Source organism: Python bivittatus, unplaced genomic scaffold, assembly GCF_059951505.1.
Source record: "Python bivittatus isolate LINGU-HERP-01145 unplaced genomic scaffold, Pbiv_v1 ctg000170_np1212, whole genome shotgun sequence".
Taxonomy (NCBI): Eukaryota; Metazoa; Chordata; class Lepidosauria; order Squamata; family Pythonidae; genus Python; species Python bivittatus.
The window spans coordinates 876,701-893,815 of record NW_028277039.1 but is presented as its reverse complement, the minus strand read 5'-3'; the positions used below and the strand labels follow the sequence as shown (position 1 = coordinate 893,815).

The 17,115-nt window shown below is 50.2% G+C and overlaps 1 protein-coding gene across 16 annotated transcripts in view; it reads right to left on the bottom strand.

The window, feature by feature from the left end:
• The window catches only part of MTSS2 (MTSS I-BAR domain containing 2), a 71,019-nt gene that overhangs the window by 27,256 nt on the left and 26,648 nt on the right, over positions 1-17,115 (bottom strand). For 13 of the 16 annotated variants that reach the window (XM_088135455.1, XM_088135464.1, XM_088135451.1 and 10 more), the window contains 5 exons: positions 10,255-10,328; positions 3,550-3,634; positions 2,483-2,574; positions 2,141-2,215; positions 1,197-1,205 (listed from right to left, as the gene is read on the bottom strand). In XM_088135455.1, coding sequence (XP_087991581.1) covers positions 1,197-1,205; positions 2,141-2,215; positions 2,483-2,574; positions 3,550-3,634; positions 10,255-10,328 — 335 coding nt within the window. The remainder of the gene's footprint in view (positions 1-1,196; positions 1,206-2,140; positions 2,216-2,482; positions 2,575-3,549; positions 3,635-10,254; positions 10,329-17,115) is intronic. The other 3 variants (XM_088135452.1, XM_088135454.1, XM_088135458.1) reach the window with 1 other exon arrangement.

Genomic DNA, 17,115 nt, shown 5'->3' with positions numbered 1-17,115 from the left:
GTCAAAACCTGACTCCGAAGTCAAACCAAACCAAACCAAGCAAAGCCTCCGCAATGACAATGGCAGGAGCGGAGCAGGAGCCCTCTTCGGGAATACTGGCATCACAGGGGACTGAGTTGTTTCAGTCTGCAACAACAGAGGGGCGCCTTCCAAATCAGATGAAGTCATGGATCCATTTCATTCTGCTTTGGTTAGAACCACTTTTTGCAGCAAGCCCAGTTCTGGGCACCACACTTCAAGAAGGATTTAGCAAACTTGGAAGAGATTCAGAGAAAGGCAGTGAGATGTCCACCAAACTAGAAGCTAGATCCTATACAGAGAGGTTGAAGAGGAGGGCACATTTAGCCTTGAGAGTGGGGATAGGAGGGCTCTCTTCAACATCCTGAAAGGATGTCACACAGGAAAAGTTCAAGACCCGTTCTATCTCGTATCAGAGGGCAGGACATGGAATAACAAATTCGAGTAACAAGGAGGCAGATTCCAATTTAAAGTTTACCATGTAAACAGCCTTGAGTTGCAATGAATTATGGCGATATAGAAATGTTCTAATCTGTATATGTAAAAATGAATAAATGTTTAAAACATTCCCAACAATAAAGACAAGTTGGACAGTGGAACCAATGGCCCAAGTAAGTGGTGGGCTCCTCTTCACGGGCTAGAGATCCAATTGTCAGGAAGTCTGGATTTCTGTGTGTGAGACTCAGTGGCCCCTCCAGGATGCTGCATTTGGGCCAATGAAGTGAGTGTGCATGTTAGATTTGCCAGCAGGGCAGAATACAAGGTTTAGAAGCAATTTCTGCAAGTCTTGGATTTGGGGACCTTGAAGCAAGCCCTCCCTTCTTGGTGTGACCCTCTACAATACAGGGAGAGCAGAGCTAACCTAACCTTAAAGGTGGTTTCACCAGGCTTCCTGAGATGGTCCACGTGGTGCTGCAGCAGTTGTGGTAATCCCTGGTGCAAGCGGAAGAGCTTTTCCTGACGCTCCCAGCCATTGGTTCAGAAGGAGAACCAAGTTGGAGCTGTGCTCAAGTCCCTGAGAACTTCAAGGGATCCTGCTATGATGGTGCATCATCTGAAGCTTTGTTTCATTTCAAGCCCAGCTGGATGGGATGGGGGGAGGAGGGGGGTAACAAAGCAAAGGCCATGAAGGAGTGAGGGATGCCTGGATGAAGCTGGGTTGGCAACGTTTGACTTACCAAGTAGCTCTACAGAGGAATGTGGAAAGGAAAAAAAAGAGGAGAAAGAGAAGAATGTATGAAAGAAGGCAGGTACACAGACTCACCGCCTTGCCCAAACTGCTTTGGCCGTAGCTGCCTTTCCCAGCCCTCACAAAGCAAATGCTTCCCCCAAGTGAGGCACCTCCCCCTCTCAGTGATTCACTTTTCAATCACATCAGGATGAAACATGAGATCTGTGGAGCCCCCCCACTTTCCCAGGTAGAGGATTCCCCTGAGTAGAGGACCTGAGTGAGGACCTTGCAGGATGGCAGGGAGAGATTGCCCCAGATTTGTGCCCACCCTGGCAGGCCCAGATAATCTTCAGAAGAAGCCTCCTCCTCCTCCTCCTCCTCCTCCTCCTCCATGTGTCCTCCTGCGAGACTGAGGCTGACCACAAGAGGCCTGCAGAAAGCACCATACAGAACCACTTCCAGAAACACCTGCTCCTTCCCACCCCAGTCCAGGGAAGGCCAATGTGGAGGGGCTCAGATGCTCCTTCCTCCCCTTGGATTGTGCCCCTATTGCCAGCTGGGTCTGGGTGCCCTCAAATCCTCTGGAACTTCCAGAGTGCCATGGCCAGGAAGCACCAGGCCAATGATAAACCCTGGGAAATAGGGCAATGCGGTTTCTAGGTCAGCCATCTTCTCTGACTCTTGAGATGTGAACTGCCACCTAGGTTTTCTAGCTTTTAAACACAGAGTGCAAGAGCAGCTGAAATCTTTCAGGCATGTGACTTGAAATAAATTCTGCCCTTTTCCTGTCGTGCAAGGAAGTTCAGCTCCACCAGCACCACCACCATCCCACCCTGGCCACTGTCCCTTCACATCACCTGTCCTATGGAGATGCCAAATGCTCCCTGAAACAGCTCCCTCCTCACCCCCTCGATGCCTCCCAATGTTTCTACAACACCATCAGACTCTCACCTTTGCGCGCTTTCTTCTGAAGCTTCAGTGTGTCAGAGGACTTCTTCTTTATCTCATGGCGGGCTCGTTTGTATTCTGAAGAGGCAGGAGAGAGGCCACCCTGAAGCTCTTGGCTCAGCTGTCTTGTCCCCTCTGTGGCCCAACAGCTGGGCCCCCAGGCCACAGCCATGATGTTTTGCAGCCACATCTCACAGAGCCTGACAGCAGAGGCAGAAGACGAGCACCGAGGGCCACAACTCACAACTTTCTCTGGTTTCCAGCCACCCCATTCCCCCTGGGTGCCCTGCCAGCCTCCTTGCCTGCATGGACCTGGGACAGAGGGACGCCACGTGGCAGCTCTACCTTTCGCATGGTCCTTGTCCAGCTGGTTGGCAGTTTTCTTCCAGTCCTCTATCCTCTCCTGCAGAGGGTTGATCAGGCTCTCCATGAGGGCACTGCAGCCACAGAGACATGGCAGAAGAGAAGGAAACAGTGAGCCAAAGCCTCAGAGAACGGCTTCCTCTGAGAGAGGCCAGGAGGGTCAAGGAGGAGCGGCTGAGCAGCACCGCCTGCCTCTGAATCAGGTCCAGAACGTGGGAAACCAGGGAGCCTCTAGCCTGCGAAAGTCCTTTTGCTCCGAAGTGGGACTGGAAAATGGGCTCCCTGCTTGAATGACCTCCAGGAAGGCCAAGTTACAGCCTTCAACTCCCCTCATCCCCTGCCAATGGGCTGTGCTGCTGGGAGTTTTGGCCAACGTGGCTGGAAGACACGATGTTCAGGGAGGCCGGAGGGAAGCACAGAATGAATTACATCAAACACGCTGAAGATTAGGCCTTTAGGGCAAACCCTCTTGGAACACAGCACAATCCTCTTCAGCCTGCCTCTGTAGCCCTTCTGCCTTAGGAGGTGGCCTTTGGCAGGGGCTGAGGGCCCTTTTTGGGTGCTTGTTTATAATGATAACTGCTTTCATAAAATCCACCATTTACCCAGACGCTTGCTTTGAAGTGGAAGCCAGTTCTGGGAGGCTGAAAATGGGGGAAGGGGGTGTTCTTTGGGACCAAGCAACCTGTAGAGCCCCTTCTGTTTCCACTTGGCAGCATGAAGTCCTTCTGGGCCCAGGTTGCAGGTTTTGTGGGCGCTCTCTGGTCTGCATGTCAGAAAAATGCCCAGGGGAGGGGAGGGAGGGGGAGAGACCACACGGTCCAGACCCACGTGGAGTGTGAGAAGGGGCCCCACCCCTGGGGGAACAGGATTCCCAGGCCACCAGGACCAGGACTGGTCCAAGCAAAGTCCCTCTGACCAGAACAGCCCTGCTGGAGAAGGCGGCTGCCTGGATTCCTGCCCCTCTTTCAAAGCCCACCCTTCGGAGGGGGAAGTGCCTCTGGCCTGCAAACCGAGCTGGGCCTTGTAAGAGAATCAGGCACACTTACTTGGTGAACTGCCTCAGCTTGGTCTCGATGCTACGGTGACGCATGCACATCCGGGTCAGCGCCGAGCCGATGTCCCTTGTGGCTCCTGGGTGAGAAAAGGGGGCCCCAGGATTAATGGGCAAAGGCCCGGGGCAAGAGGCAGGGGGCCCTCTGCATCTTTCCTGCCCCAGGGTAGCTCCAGTGGGGCAGAACTAAAGGCACCGAGGCGGCACTGCAAAGCCATCATCCACCAGGTCAAGGCCACGCAGGGCAGGCCCTGGGCATCCTGGAAAGGCGTGAAGTCCAAAGCTGGAGAACGGAGCTGCACATCCCAGATCCACCAAGGCCAACCATCAGCTAAGGAGATGCCGTGCTCTCTCACAGCGGCATAACGTAAACCTTGAAACTGAGGAGCCACCATCTTACATCCAAGGATTTTCTATTCTCTAATCAGTTTCACCCCCAGGGGACCTATCTGGTCAATGCTATAACTCCCCCACCCATTCCCACCCCCACCCCCCGCCCAGGGAAAATTCCCAGCTCGAAGTCCTCTCCTTGTGGAAACAGCAGCAGGGCCAGGCCAAAGGGGTACAGGAGCTGGAAAGAACTGCCAGGGAAGACGGGGTGGCCCCGAAAGTGAGGGAGCGGAGGGAAGTCCCACTGCCCTGCAGCCAGACCTTGGCCCAGACGCTCCTACTGGAAACTCCCTCCCGGCTCTCGTGAAGCACACACAGCACAGGCCCACTCCACAAAAAAGGGGGCCGAAGAGTTGCTTCCATCTCCATCGCCGCTCTGGTCTCATGCACGCACACACATTCACCCCACCCCACGTCCAGATCCTCTTTGAGGTGTCATCTACGTTAATCCTGAGTGAGGGAACGGGCAAAGAGGGCCTGGGCATGGAGTTCAGGTAAGGAAAGGGAAGAGGCAGAGAAGAGGGAAAGCGAAGCGCTGCCTACTGCCAGTTGTTTCCCGAGTGCTGCCCGCTGCCCACTTTGGTATGGTTAAGGGGCATTGCTTCCTGCTGGCTGAGCTGAGGGCAGAGGATGTAGAAGGAAGCACTTCTGGAAAGTGAGTTCACTAAGAGAGGAGTCAGGAGATTGGTCAGGAAAGCACATTTGTTTGTTTGTGGTTCAGAGGAAAACAGAGATGGAGGGACCGCATGACTGGCAGGAGATGTGCTGTGTTTGTTTTCTCCCTGGAAGACAAGAACTACAGGTAGTCCTCAGGTTACAACCACTCGTTCAGCAACTGTTCAGTTATGAAGGGGGACTGAACAAGGGAGACTTATGACTGGTTTTGGCCATCACAGCATCCCCGTGTTCACATGATGGTGATGTGGGCTCAGTGCCAGGCTCGCAATTATGATGTTGCAGCGAGCTGTGGTCACATGATTGTGATTTTTGATGTTCCCTGCCAGCTTCCCACAAGCAAAGTCAATGGAGAAGCCGGCAGGAAGTTGGAAGTCGCACCCGCTGTTTTTTCGCCCACTCGCATGCTGTAGTGCCTGCCTGTGGCACCCACCTCTGCTCCATAGCGCCTGCCCATGGCACTCCCCGCCCCCTGGCAGCACCCACGTACCCCGTAGCACCTGCCTGCAGCACCCCCCGCCTGTGCTCTGTAGCACCCACCCACAGCACCTCCCTACTCACCTGTAGCTTTCACCCACAGCTTTCAGCCGCTGGCCTGCTTGCCTGGGACTCCCACCTCTTCCTGCTTACTAACCCACGTGGCCCTGGGGTTACGACAGCAACCAGGATTGCCTGGATTGCTGTCACTAAGCAACGTGATCATGTGACATTGCACTGATTGCCATCAAAACCTGAGGACTTCCGGTATACATGCCACCATGCAAGCTGGCTGCCTTCTTGGAACAGGAGGAGCAAAAGGGAAAACTGACCAATCTTGCCCTGTGTTGACCAGAACTGGCCACAGTATTCGAGGTTCGTCTGTCCACTGCTGCACAGTGAGGAACTATTATTGCCCACGATCTCAACACTTTATTGATGCATCAGCAGCCATCTGTTGCCAGGATGGTCTACAAAGAGAAGCCTGCTGCCTTCCTGAAGCACTGATCAAAGACGTGGTGGAAGGACTCCCAAGAGAACCATCCCTCTCTCCTGATCCACAAGGGGACTAATGACACCGTCAGACAAAGCCCTGGAGGCACTGCAGGGGACCGTTGGTGTTGGGCAGGAAGGCAGAGGTGCCACAAGCACAGGGGGTGAAGTGTGTGGCCCAGGAAGACAGAGAAAAGTACTATAAGCGAACAACTGGCTATTCAGTGGGTGCCAACAGGAGCAATATGGATTTGTGGATAATGGGATGAATTTTCAAGATGAGTGACTCCTGCCAAAAGATGGGCTGGAAGAGGGAAAAATTGTTCCAGAGGCTGAATCTTGTGGAAGAGAAAGAAGAGAGCCTGCAATGAAAAAAGTAAAAAAGTGAGGGCCAGGCAGCTTAAGAAACACTTGTGGATGCACAGGTGATACTCAGAGGGCAAAGCAATTCAATCACTTTGCTTTGGTCTTCTCCTCAAAGGGAAACTATAGTCAGATGGAACTAAGCAGAAACACTGACACAAGGAGATTGTTAGAGAATACCTGGTTATCCAGAACCAGCTTAAGTCTCCAGGAACAGACCAATTACAACCAAGAGTCTTGACGGAAATTGTGGATGGGTGTCACTTTGGAGCCCCTTTCTGAGATCTTTGAAAAACTGCGAAGGATGGGCATGATGCCAGAGCTTTAAAGAAGAGCATATGTTGTCCCTATCTTCAAAAATGGAAAAAAAAGAGGTTCTGGGAGACCACAGATCTATCAACTTGACATCAATACCTGCAAAACTCTAGAACTGATTACTTAAGCAATTGATATTTGAGCATTTAGAAAAGAATGCATTGCTTAGCACAAGCCAGCATGGTTTTTCAAATTATGCCAAACCCATCTGATCTCCTTTTTTTGAGAGAATAGCCAGTTTAGTTGACAGTGGGAATGTGGCAGATTTACTGCGTCACAGAATGCAGGATTAGAAGTGATCTTGGGGGTCATCGAGCCCAACCCCCCTAGTGCAGGGAACCATTGCTGCAGCACCCCCAGCAGATGGCCAGCCAGGCTTTGTTTAAAAGCATTTACTGAAGGAGTCTGTTCCACGACTGCACAGCGCTTACAATTAGGAAATTTCCTGATGTCCACTGAAATCTACTTCCTTGTAATTTAAAGCCATTATTTTTAAAGATGAACCTTGACTTCAGCAAAAATTTCAACAGAGTCTCCCATGGAATCCTAGTACAGATGATGGCAACACTTGGACTGGACTCAGCTACCATTAGATGCATACAGAGTGGGTTGAAAAATTGAACCCAACCAGTATATTGATATGGTTCCATGTAACACTGGAAGGAAGTGTTGGGTGGAGTAGCTAGATCCTGGGCTGGTGAACACATTTATAAATGACTTGTTTGAGGGGTTAGAAAATATGATTGTTAAATATGCGGATGGCACAAAGATGGGAGAAACAGCATACCACTTAGGGGACAGAATCAAGATTCAGAAACGCTTTGAAAGCTGGTACAATGGGTACAACTAGCAAGTTGGTACAAGTAGCAAGAGGAACTTTAACGTGGACAAATGCATCGTCCATTCTTTGGGTAAGAAAAATTAAAGACATGGGATCAGGGAGACATACTGTGTGGCACTGTATGTGAAAAGGATTGTGGTGCCTTGCAAGCGAGAGACAAGCCAGAAGTGTGATGCGGCTTTAAAAAAAAATGTTGTCCTAGACTGTATCAACAGAGGGTTAGTGTCATGATCAAGAGAAGTCATCATTCCTCTCTATTCCGTACTGGTCAGATTGCACCTAGAATTGCATCCAGTTCTGGGCACTACATTTTAGGAACGATGCTGACAAACTGGAATGTGTCCAGAGAACAGTAACCAAGATTATAAGAGCCTGGAAGGAAAAACTTAAGAGACCGAGGCCCTGGGGAAGAGAAGGCTGCAGCAGGGAGACACAATAGCTGCCTTCATCAAGTATCTGAAGGGCTATCATGTCATGTCATGTCAGCCAGGGCTGAATTCTTCAGGGTGCTCCAGAAGTCAGGAGAAGAAACAACAATGGGCTTAAATTATAAGGAAGGAGATTTTGACTGGGTATCTAATAGTAAGAGCTGTTCATTAGTGGAGCAGACTGCCCTGGGAGTGATGGTCTGTTCAGAGCCCGAGAGGGAGTCAGAGGTGATTGGAAAATCCTTGACCATCTGCACATTTCTAAGTTATTTCATCTGTTCACAGAGAGTCTGTTAGGAAAACCCTGAAAAAGTCTCAGAGGTTCCAAAGTGAAAGAGACCAGTTGCCAAAAATTTTTCCACTCCCTTTCAATAAGTCTGGTTAAAGAAACTCACTGAAGTTCTCATTCACATTACCTCACTTTCAGATGAATCAGCTGCCGGAGCTCGACACCTTCGGTGGAGCCTTCAAGCAAAGCCTGAGTGGGCACCTGCCTGGAGCGTCCCAGTGGTGGGCTCCTCCTCTGGATATGGGGTTGGATGAGACCATCTGCAAAACTCCTCCCAACCCACCGCATTCTAGAGTTCTATGAATTTCTTCAGCTAACGTGAGATGTTTCCAAGCCGTGAGTGCGCTTGAAAACCTCGGCAAGAAAGCCCAGGCTTTCCTTAGGCTAAGACAGTTACGTTTTGCTGTGTTTTAAGCACGTAAAACGCCCATCATCTAGACTTGTGCTGCTGGATGCTCCTTGACTCAGATCTTCCCACTGGCCTCTTTGAGCACCTGCACATTTGTTTGCAAGCAGGATCTGCGCAGCAGCACAAGTGTGGGCGGTAGCACGTTCGGGGAAGCTTTCTAAGACTTACCTGCTGCTACAGATTGATCTGGAGGAACCTTTAGAGAAACCTTTAGAGGAACCTTCACCTGCATTAGAATTTCCTCACCTGCCCTCATACCTTTGGGGGTGAAACAGAGGGAGATGCAGAGCTGGGCAGAAACGGACAGGGAGTGTGGGGGGCAGAGCCTCTGCCCTAAGGGGCATCTTCCCTCTATCCCTAGGCTGACTAGAGGATTTTAGTGGCCACCTTCCTTCCCCCAAGAAAAGAAAAGGACCACGGGGCATCTGGCGAGTGCTTCTCTGGGCCTTCCCTCCTGGCCCCCTGCACTGGGACCTCGTACCACTGCCCACTTTCCCTCCGTTGACTCAACTTAGCCCAGTGTCCTAAGACCACCCTACTCCCTGGATTCTACACTACCTGCTGTGGGCAGGATTTGCCCGTGCTGGCCTGGTGGCTCACAGACCTCAGCGCCTCCAGGTGTCTTCGTGGCTGCCAAGCCAATCAACAGCATGAGGGTCTGTGCCTCCCTTGCGCTCTGCTCAGGGTTCAACTCTGAGGGATCTCTTGGAGGAGTTCAAGACGAAAGAAACGCAACAACGCCACCCATCCGGCCCAATATTCTGCCACCTCGCCAGCTATTTGGTGACATCTGAGCCAAAATCCCCCTCCCGCTCCCCAGAAGCTGCAACCGGGGGCCGAGCCTTCTAGTGGCGGTTGGGGGTTGCCTTTTCTCCCCACGCCTCTGTCCTCTCAAGGGCTGCAGCCTTTCCAGCGCCTCTCTCCTGGCGTCCCTTGCAGGGAAGTCTGCCAAGACCAGGGAGGTGACACTAACCAGCCACGGATGTGGTGACTCGACAGGCACTCACCTTTCGTTTGGCTGCAGTTACTGAACAGTGTGATTTTAAAAACTGGGAAGCAGCAGTGTTAAAGGGCACATGTAGGGGGGACCCAAGAGAAATGATCCCCACCCTCTCCCCGCTTTGAGGCTCTTCCCCCTTGATCTCTGCCTTTAACCTACTTTCCAGCTGAGGTGAATCTGCCCCAGGCCAGATCAACACACACACACGTGCACAGTCGGTTGAAAGAATCCTGCGTGTGCCTGGCCTACGCAGTATGCCAGATTGGTGCAACACATCCATGCACGGGGAGGGGAGGGACAAGTCCTGCAGCAGAAATCAGCTCTCTGCAGTATCTGCAGAGCCCCGAGCAAGAACCAAGATGACATTCATGTTCCTCTGAGATAGTCAGTGCATCTAATTCTCTGTCCCACACTGATCTCAGATACAGACTGAAATTCACCTGCAATCACACAATATCCTGAACATGCCGCTTCTCTCTGTTCTGGGGCTCCATAAGGGGAAAAAATGCTCTGAAATTTTCATTTTTCGTAATGAAAATTCTCCAGGAACCACAGCACCAAACCGAAAATAAAAATGGAAATGTCTCATAAAAGCGGTATGCCTGCTTCTCAATCAAATGGCTGTTCAACTCATAGCCATCCAAAACCTTGTTGGAGAGAACACAATACCCACAGTGGATGGACCAAACATGGAATCACAAAATCTCAGAGCTAGAGGGGCCCCTGGGCGGCCTCAGGGTGAGCCCAAGTTAAAACCCTTGGCCTCTGCTTGAAGGCATTCACTATCTCCTTGGAAGATCTTCTCTGGTGCCCTTCTTGGCCCTGGTTCCAACTTCACTGAATTGTTCTGACAGCAGGGGTGGCTCCCAGAACTGGGCCCAGCTGGGGTTGGATCAGTGAAGTTCCCCTCTCTCCAAGCAGTGAAAGGGGCTTCCCAGATGGGTACTCTGTGCATCCCCACACAATTTTACATGCTTATTTTCTGCCTCAGCCCCCCAAAAACTCCAAGATGTCACCTTACCTCTTGTGTTGGTGGCCATGTCTGCAACTTTTTGGAAAGCCTCGAGGAAGGCGACCGCAGCCAATATTGTGGTCCTAGGAAGAGAGAGAGGCTCAGCTCAGAGAGGGGGAGGTCATGAAAGCTCTCAGCCTGGGCGAAGGAGTAGAGAGTAAGGAAGATTATGATCTTGACAGAGATACAAATGTGCCTTTGCCTAGGCAAAAGGGCTGAAGCATTTTAAAGTCCAGAACAGTGAGATAACATTCGGAAGGGGCTCAGGCAAACGCTTCCCTAATTGTCTGATGTATAAGAAGGAAAAGGAGGCACAGCAAAATGAGACTTGCAAGATTCTTTTATTATAGCCAATCTCAATAATTAAAACAATATAATGATAAGAAAGTCCATACCGGTTGAGTGAGACAAGAAGAATATGCAGTAAATGCAGACATTGCTTGAGAGAGGCGGGTGTATAACAAAAGATGCTTTCACTGCAATCAAGGTCTTCTCCTCAATGCTCATCTTTCTCTTGGATGGTGTGGAACCCTTGCCAAAGTGGGAGGGGGGCCATCCTATGTTATTCTGGCTATTGAGGCCTTTACGGATCAAAGCCACCTACTTGTGCTGAGCTGGAGCACAAGAAAAAATAGTGAAACTGGCAAAGACCTAATTCCATGTAGCTTGGAAGGGGATCTCCTCCCAGGGGCCTATCTGGTTCATCTTCCCTGGCTTGGAAAGGCCTCCTCTGCTGTTGTATTGTTAATGAGCTTTTGGAACATGCTACTTAATTCTTTCTCTTTGACCTTGTGAATTACTTTGAGTGAAATGGCCAGAGAAAAGTGGCTTGATAATAAAACTGACAATTCTCAGTCATTTGCAGTGTCTGGGCTGCCTTCAAGGATAGCTTGTATAAAGTGCTTTATATCCTGGAAGGGCTGGGCAGGAATAACTGAGGCCAGGGTTGGACCGTTCATTAAAAAGACAGCCCATGTCCCAGCTCTAGTGTTCAGGTGCAAATATAAGTCCCAATCTGCAGACCTATTGCTTCAGCAGCCTACAGCCCCATTACATTTTACTTCCTTCCAAACCAAACGTCCATCAGATAGTCTCAAAAGGTTCAGTGTCTTCCTGTGAAGGGAACAGAGATGAGTATCATCTGCATACTAATGACACCTTAGCCAATTGAGTTCAGATGGATGTATAAAAACATGGAATTATGAAACACCACCTAAGCTCTAAGGTTCTTGAGCTTCCTTCTCGATCTTCAATATGTGTTACCTGAAAGAGGGAATTGTCAGTGGACTTTGAAGCTGTTCTGCATACATACTTCTGGCTGACAGCATAGCTTACAAGCAGAATTATCCATTTAGCATGCATTAGTTTCTGTTCCCTCGTTTTCTTCAGTGTGCAATTGCTCTAGTGCATGCACACAGATGTACAGACTGTGGAGACAACCTTTGGAGCAACTGATCATCCCAAAGGATGAAGCTGCTTTAATGCTTTGATGAGAGGTGCTTTGTTCACACTAACATACTTTACAAAGTATCTCTTTTGAAAGCTATGCACAGTCTTAGTAGAAAGGCTTGTATTTATTCATGTTCCTTTCTCAGGATCTAAAGGTAGCCAAATGCACACTGTTGACTTAGAGAGAAATTTGTTACACATTCCTCCTTAAAATTCTCTGCCAAACTGCACTCCAAACTCCTGTTAGCTCTTTGTTCATTTGCTCAGTTTTCTGTTTCCTGGAAACTGGCTACTTTATATTCCTCCAACAGTCTCCACAACAGCCTCTGCTTGCTCTACCAAAAGCACTCACACAATGATTCACAATGGTCAATCAACAGCTCTTAGGACACACCCCTTGTAATCAACAGCTATTCAAGAGACTACCTTTTCACCCTACACAACTACACCCTATTAAGTCCCTCAAAATGTACAGATTTTCTGGTAAATTTCTTCTCTTCCTCGCCTCTACCTCCTGCAGAACTTGACAGCCAAACTCTTGTTAGCAGACCCACTGTGGAAAATAACCTTGTGGCATTCCACAGTACAGTAACCTTGGACTAAAATGATAATCTGCCAAAAACACTTACTACTAACACCTCCCAGGTAAGAGATGAACCACTTCAAAGAAAATGAAAATATGGAGAGGTTAATTTACAGGACATTATCATGCTTAAAGGTGTTAAAAGTAGCGCAGTAGTAATTTTAGCTCCAGGTCAGGCCAAAACCCAGGTCAAGAAGGTTTTAAATAATCAGTTTCACCCAAGAGAACTTGAAGGTATTTTGCAACAACACCTTCTGCCTTTCCTCTGCACACTTTCCCCCTTAAGCCATAATGTTATATGTAGATTTGTGGCTGATTCCACCTTTCCTGAAGAAACTGCAGGCAATATATAATATGCTCTCCTTCAATTTTTGCCCACCACAACCCAGTGAGAAAGATTAGGCTAAGAGACAGTGACTCAGGTTGACCCAAGGCCAACCAAAGATCTTCCATGGCAGAGGATGAGTTGAACCTGGACTCCTGGGTTCTAATCCAACACCTTAATCAGTCATGGTGAGAAGTTAATTATGATTCATAGGCCCGGTTATGGAATGGAAATGGCACTGGTCACACTTATGGATGATCTCTGGCGGGAGCGGGATGGTGCAAGTGCGACCATCCTTGCTCTCCTTGATCTCTCAGTGGCTTTTGATACCGTCGACCATGGTATCCTGTTGGGATGACTCAGGGAATTGGGGGTGGGCGGCACGGTCTTGTGCTGGTTCGCCTCCTTTCTCCAGGGCCAATCCCAATCGGTGGTGATAGTGAGCGAGAGGTCCCATCCTCGGCCCCTCCTTTGTGGGGTGCCGCAGGGCTCGGTTCTCTCTCCGCTCCTTTTCAACATCTACATGAAACCACTGGGTGAGATCATCCGTCATCATGGGATGAGGTATCATCATGATATGCAATTATACATCTCCATCCCTGGTGAAGTAAGTGATGCCATGACTGGCCTTTCGTGGTGCCTGGAGGCTGTAAGGGTCTGGATGGGGAACAACAGGCTTCGGCTGAACCCTGGTAAGACGGAGTGGCTGTGGGTTAATGGCTCCTCTGTATCCGGGACTTTGTCATCTTTGGTGCTGGATGGGGTAGCACTGCCCCAGACAGACCCAGTGCGTAATCTGGGGGTCCTCCTAGACTCACGGCTCCTGCTTGAAGAGCAGGTGGCAGCCGTGGCAAGGAGGGCCTTTGCACAACTTCGGGTTGTGCATCAGTTATGCCCTTTCCTGGATCGGGATGCCCTTCGAACAGTCACTCATGCCCTTGTTATCTCCCAGATAGACTACTGCAATGCACTCTACATGGGCTACCCTTGAAGAGTATCCGGAAACTACAGCTGGTCCAGAATGCAGCCGCATGGGCTATTTTTGGAGCCCCAAGGAGGGCCCACATAACACCATTGCTCCGGGAGCTGCACTGGGTACCAGTTTGCTTCCGGGTCCAATTCAAGGTGTTGGTTATCACCTTTAAAGCCCTACATGGCATGGGACCAGGTTACCTAAGGGACTGCCTCTTCCCCATAACTTCAACCCGTCCCACCCGATCACACAGAGGGGACATGCTCCGGACCCCCTCAGCAAAAGAGCTCCGACCAGCAGGGTCCAGAAGGTGGGCTTTCTCCGCTGTAGCCCCCGCCCTTTGGAACATCTTGCCCCCGGAGGCGAGATTGGCCCCCTCACTCCTGGCCTTTTGGAAGGATCTGAAGACCTGGCTCTGCCATCTGGCCCGGGGCGGGGAGGCGGATCATCAAATGTGGGGTTGGCTAGTCCCTTAGTGGCCTGGCGTTGCTGCCTTGAACCATTGGCCTCCTGGATTTTTTCCCTTTTATTTTTGTGAATGTGTATTGTTATAGGTTTTAATTGTATATTTATTTGTTTTAACGAGTTGTGAGCTGCCCAGAGTCCCCCATTGGGGGGAGATGGGCGGGGGACTAAACAAACAAACAAACAAACAAACAAACAAACAAATATTCTATGTGATGAGAACCCTGCCAATTGTAGATTATGGAAAAAATTCTAAATAGACAATGTTTTAGCATGTTGCATGAACTCAGCTTCTCCCACTTTGACATACGTGCTCACAATGTTCCCCAACACATTTAACCAGGTAAACTGGAGTCCTAAGGGTGTACATTTAAAATACTTTAAGCTCAGTATTAAATTTGTAGGTGAGGGTTGTGGGTAACCCAGCATCTTGTGTAAACCTAGACTGTTTGGTTGCTTGATGATTCATTGCACTTTGTGAACTAGAACTTGGGTGAACTCAGTAATCAAGTGAGCTGGATGAAGATTGTTTCCTCCCTTCCCCTTCTGTTGAGAGTCTGCCAGGCTAGCTAAGCTGTTCTCTAGGTGGGTTATTTTATCTTTAACCATCATTGACTGAGCTCGTTCCCCATCCCCTTTGGTAGAATCATGGACCATAACAGTTCGAGGGCACCCTGGAGAAACACCCTGCCAGTGCAGCAACAACTACCACCACCTCTTTGGCTTCTTACCCCTAGGAAACCCTTCCTGATCTCCGACCAAAGTCTGCCTTCCTGTAATTTAAGGCCACTGTTCCTTTTCCTCTCTTCTGAAAAATTCTGCCCCATTTTCTACATGGCAGCCTTCTTTCTCTTTTCCTTTCTTTTCTCTCCTCTCCCCTCCTCTCCCTTCTCCTCCAGGCTAGAACACCACTGCCCCTGAGCTTCCTCAGGAGCTTTTCTTACAGGCCCCGTAGTCGTTCTCCTCCATACGTGCTTTGGCCTGTCAATGCCCTTCCTAAAATGAGCTTCACCGAACTGGGTACAACATTCTAAGTGCAGCCTGGCTGACGCAGAAGAGAGGAATGACGTTATCTCTTGAGCTTGGCACTATCCTTCCATTGATGAAAGTTAGGATCGCATTTGCTTTTTTTTTGCAGCTGCTTTATTCTGTTGGCTCACGTTCAACTTCTGAGCCACCAAGACAGGCAGATCCTTTTCTATGCCCTGCTGCCAGGATGGTCTCCAAAGCCTTTATTTGTACCAGATTTTTCCTACTACCTTTTTAGCATCCATAGATTTGTTGATCGTGTTTTATAATCCCTCACCCAAGTGGAAGGAATAAGTACTGGAACAATATTTAGTGCGGAACAAATCATGCAAATTATTTTTAGAAGCCAGTTGCTTAATCACTAAAGGGTATGATAAAAATGTTTCAAATCAAGAAATGTAATTTATGATATAGTAGAAAAGGGGCCTTGTTTCTCTTTGGGTCGCAGGAAATATAACAAGGCATCTATGGGGAAGAGATCCCTTGGGCATCTAAATCAAGCCAACTTGGTCTGGGAAAGTGAAGCTTCAGGTAGTTTGGTTGTACCAACTAGAGCACTAAGGAATATTTTGGTCTGCCTGATTTTGCCTCAGCCAGTTCAGTGAACACTGCGATTTATAAGCTGTTGTGTTTGGTTGAGACTGCCCAAAGCGATGTGAGAGAAAGCCGTATCCATCGTGGCAGGAATGAGATCCCGGGACAAGGCGGCCTGAGGGCTCCTTCAGCTGAGGCCGCGCAGTCCAGGAGTGACACGTAAGAGATCCCAACCCTGTTGCCTTGGCTCAGCTTCCAGTGCAAAGACTTGAAATGAGGAGATCTGAACGGGGACCCGGAGCAGGAGGGCCATGCTGACCAGCAGCCTGGAGGGCATCCCTGGGAGATCTTTACGCTCCTCCAAGATCCAGCCACGGGGTACTGCTCATTCCCCGCGCCCTGACTGGTGTTCAGAGCCGGGCAAGGCTCCCCTCTCCTGCAAGCACAGAGGGGATCAGATGGCACCCACCTTCTCTGCCCCCGAGTGAGCTCCAAGCGGAAGTGCAGCTGCGCAGAAGAGCAGAGGAAACGCAGCCTCTCCCGAGACTGTGGCAGCAGAGGAAGAGGACAGCGTGGAGCCCCAGCCGCCAAGGAGGGGAGGCAAACACAGGGGCCTCTCACATTGAGGGGGTGGAGAAGCAGCAGCCAACCCACTGGGCTATTAATAGGGCGGCCAAGCCAGGCATATCCGGCAACTGCAAGGCGGGGGTGCTGGGCCTGAAAGGGGCCTTTATAGTAGAGATGGGTGCAGGGAGAGCACGGGGGGGGGGGGGTGTTGCTGGCAGGCCTAAAAGGGAGCACTCTCCGATCCCAGCCATGAGGATGCTTCGGAGCAAGGGGTGAGCAGGTGGGGTAGAGCTCCCTGCACGTTTGCTGGGAGAGAGATGGGGATCAAGGGGATCTGTTTATATATGAGGCAGGATCTTGTGAAGGACTGAGAGATGGTGGGGGGAGAATGCTGCGACAGCCATCTTGGAGTTCTCAGGGCCAGTCTGGCTGCATCCTCTGGTGGCAGTTCATCACAGGAGCGCTTTGATTCCCACAGGACCCTGACTCCCCCAGAGAAGCCAGCCCGTGCCAGTGCCAAGCCAGCCCGAGAGCGGGGATCCCCCTTTGCTCCTATGGACTGAGTCTGACTCAGAAAACAACTCCCAGAAATGGACACAGTAAAAGCGCAGAATAGAGCAAAAAATTTTTGTATCAAAATAAAACGAGAAAAATACCCCATGTGCCATGGCGATCATTCCCACTTCTGCCAAGCCCACAATGTGGAAAGCAGTGGCCCCTGCCTCCCCCATCAACGCCCTCCTGTGCATTAGGGAAGAGAGACCCAGCTCCAGAGGGGGCTTCAGGCAGAGGGATGGGGGGGGGTCTGGATGCCCCTCCTGATGTTCCTGAAGGAAAGAGATCAAATCTACAGAGACAGAGGCACACAACACCCATCTCCCATCTCTTAATTTACTCCTGAGTGGAGCCCCTTCTTTGCAAGCTGTGTGAGCGGAGCCAAGCCAA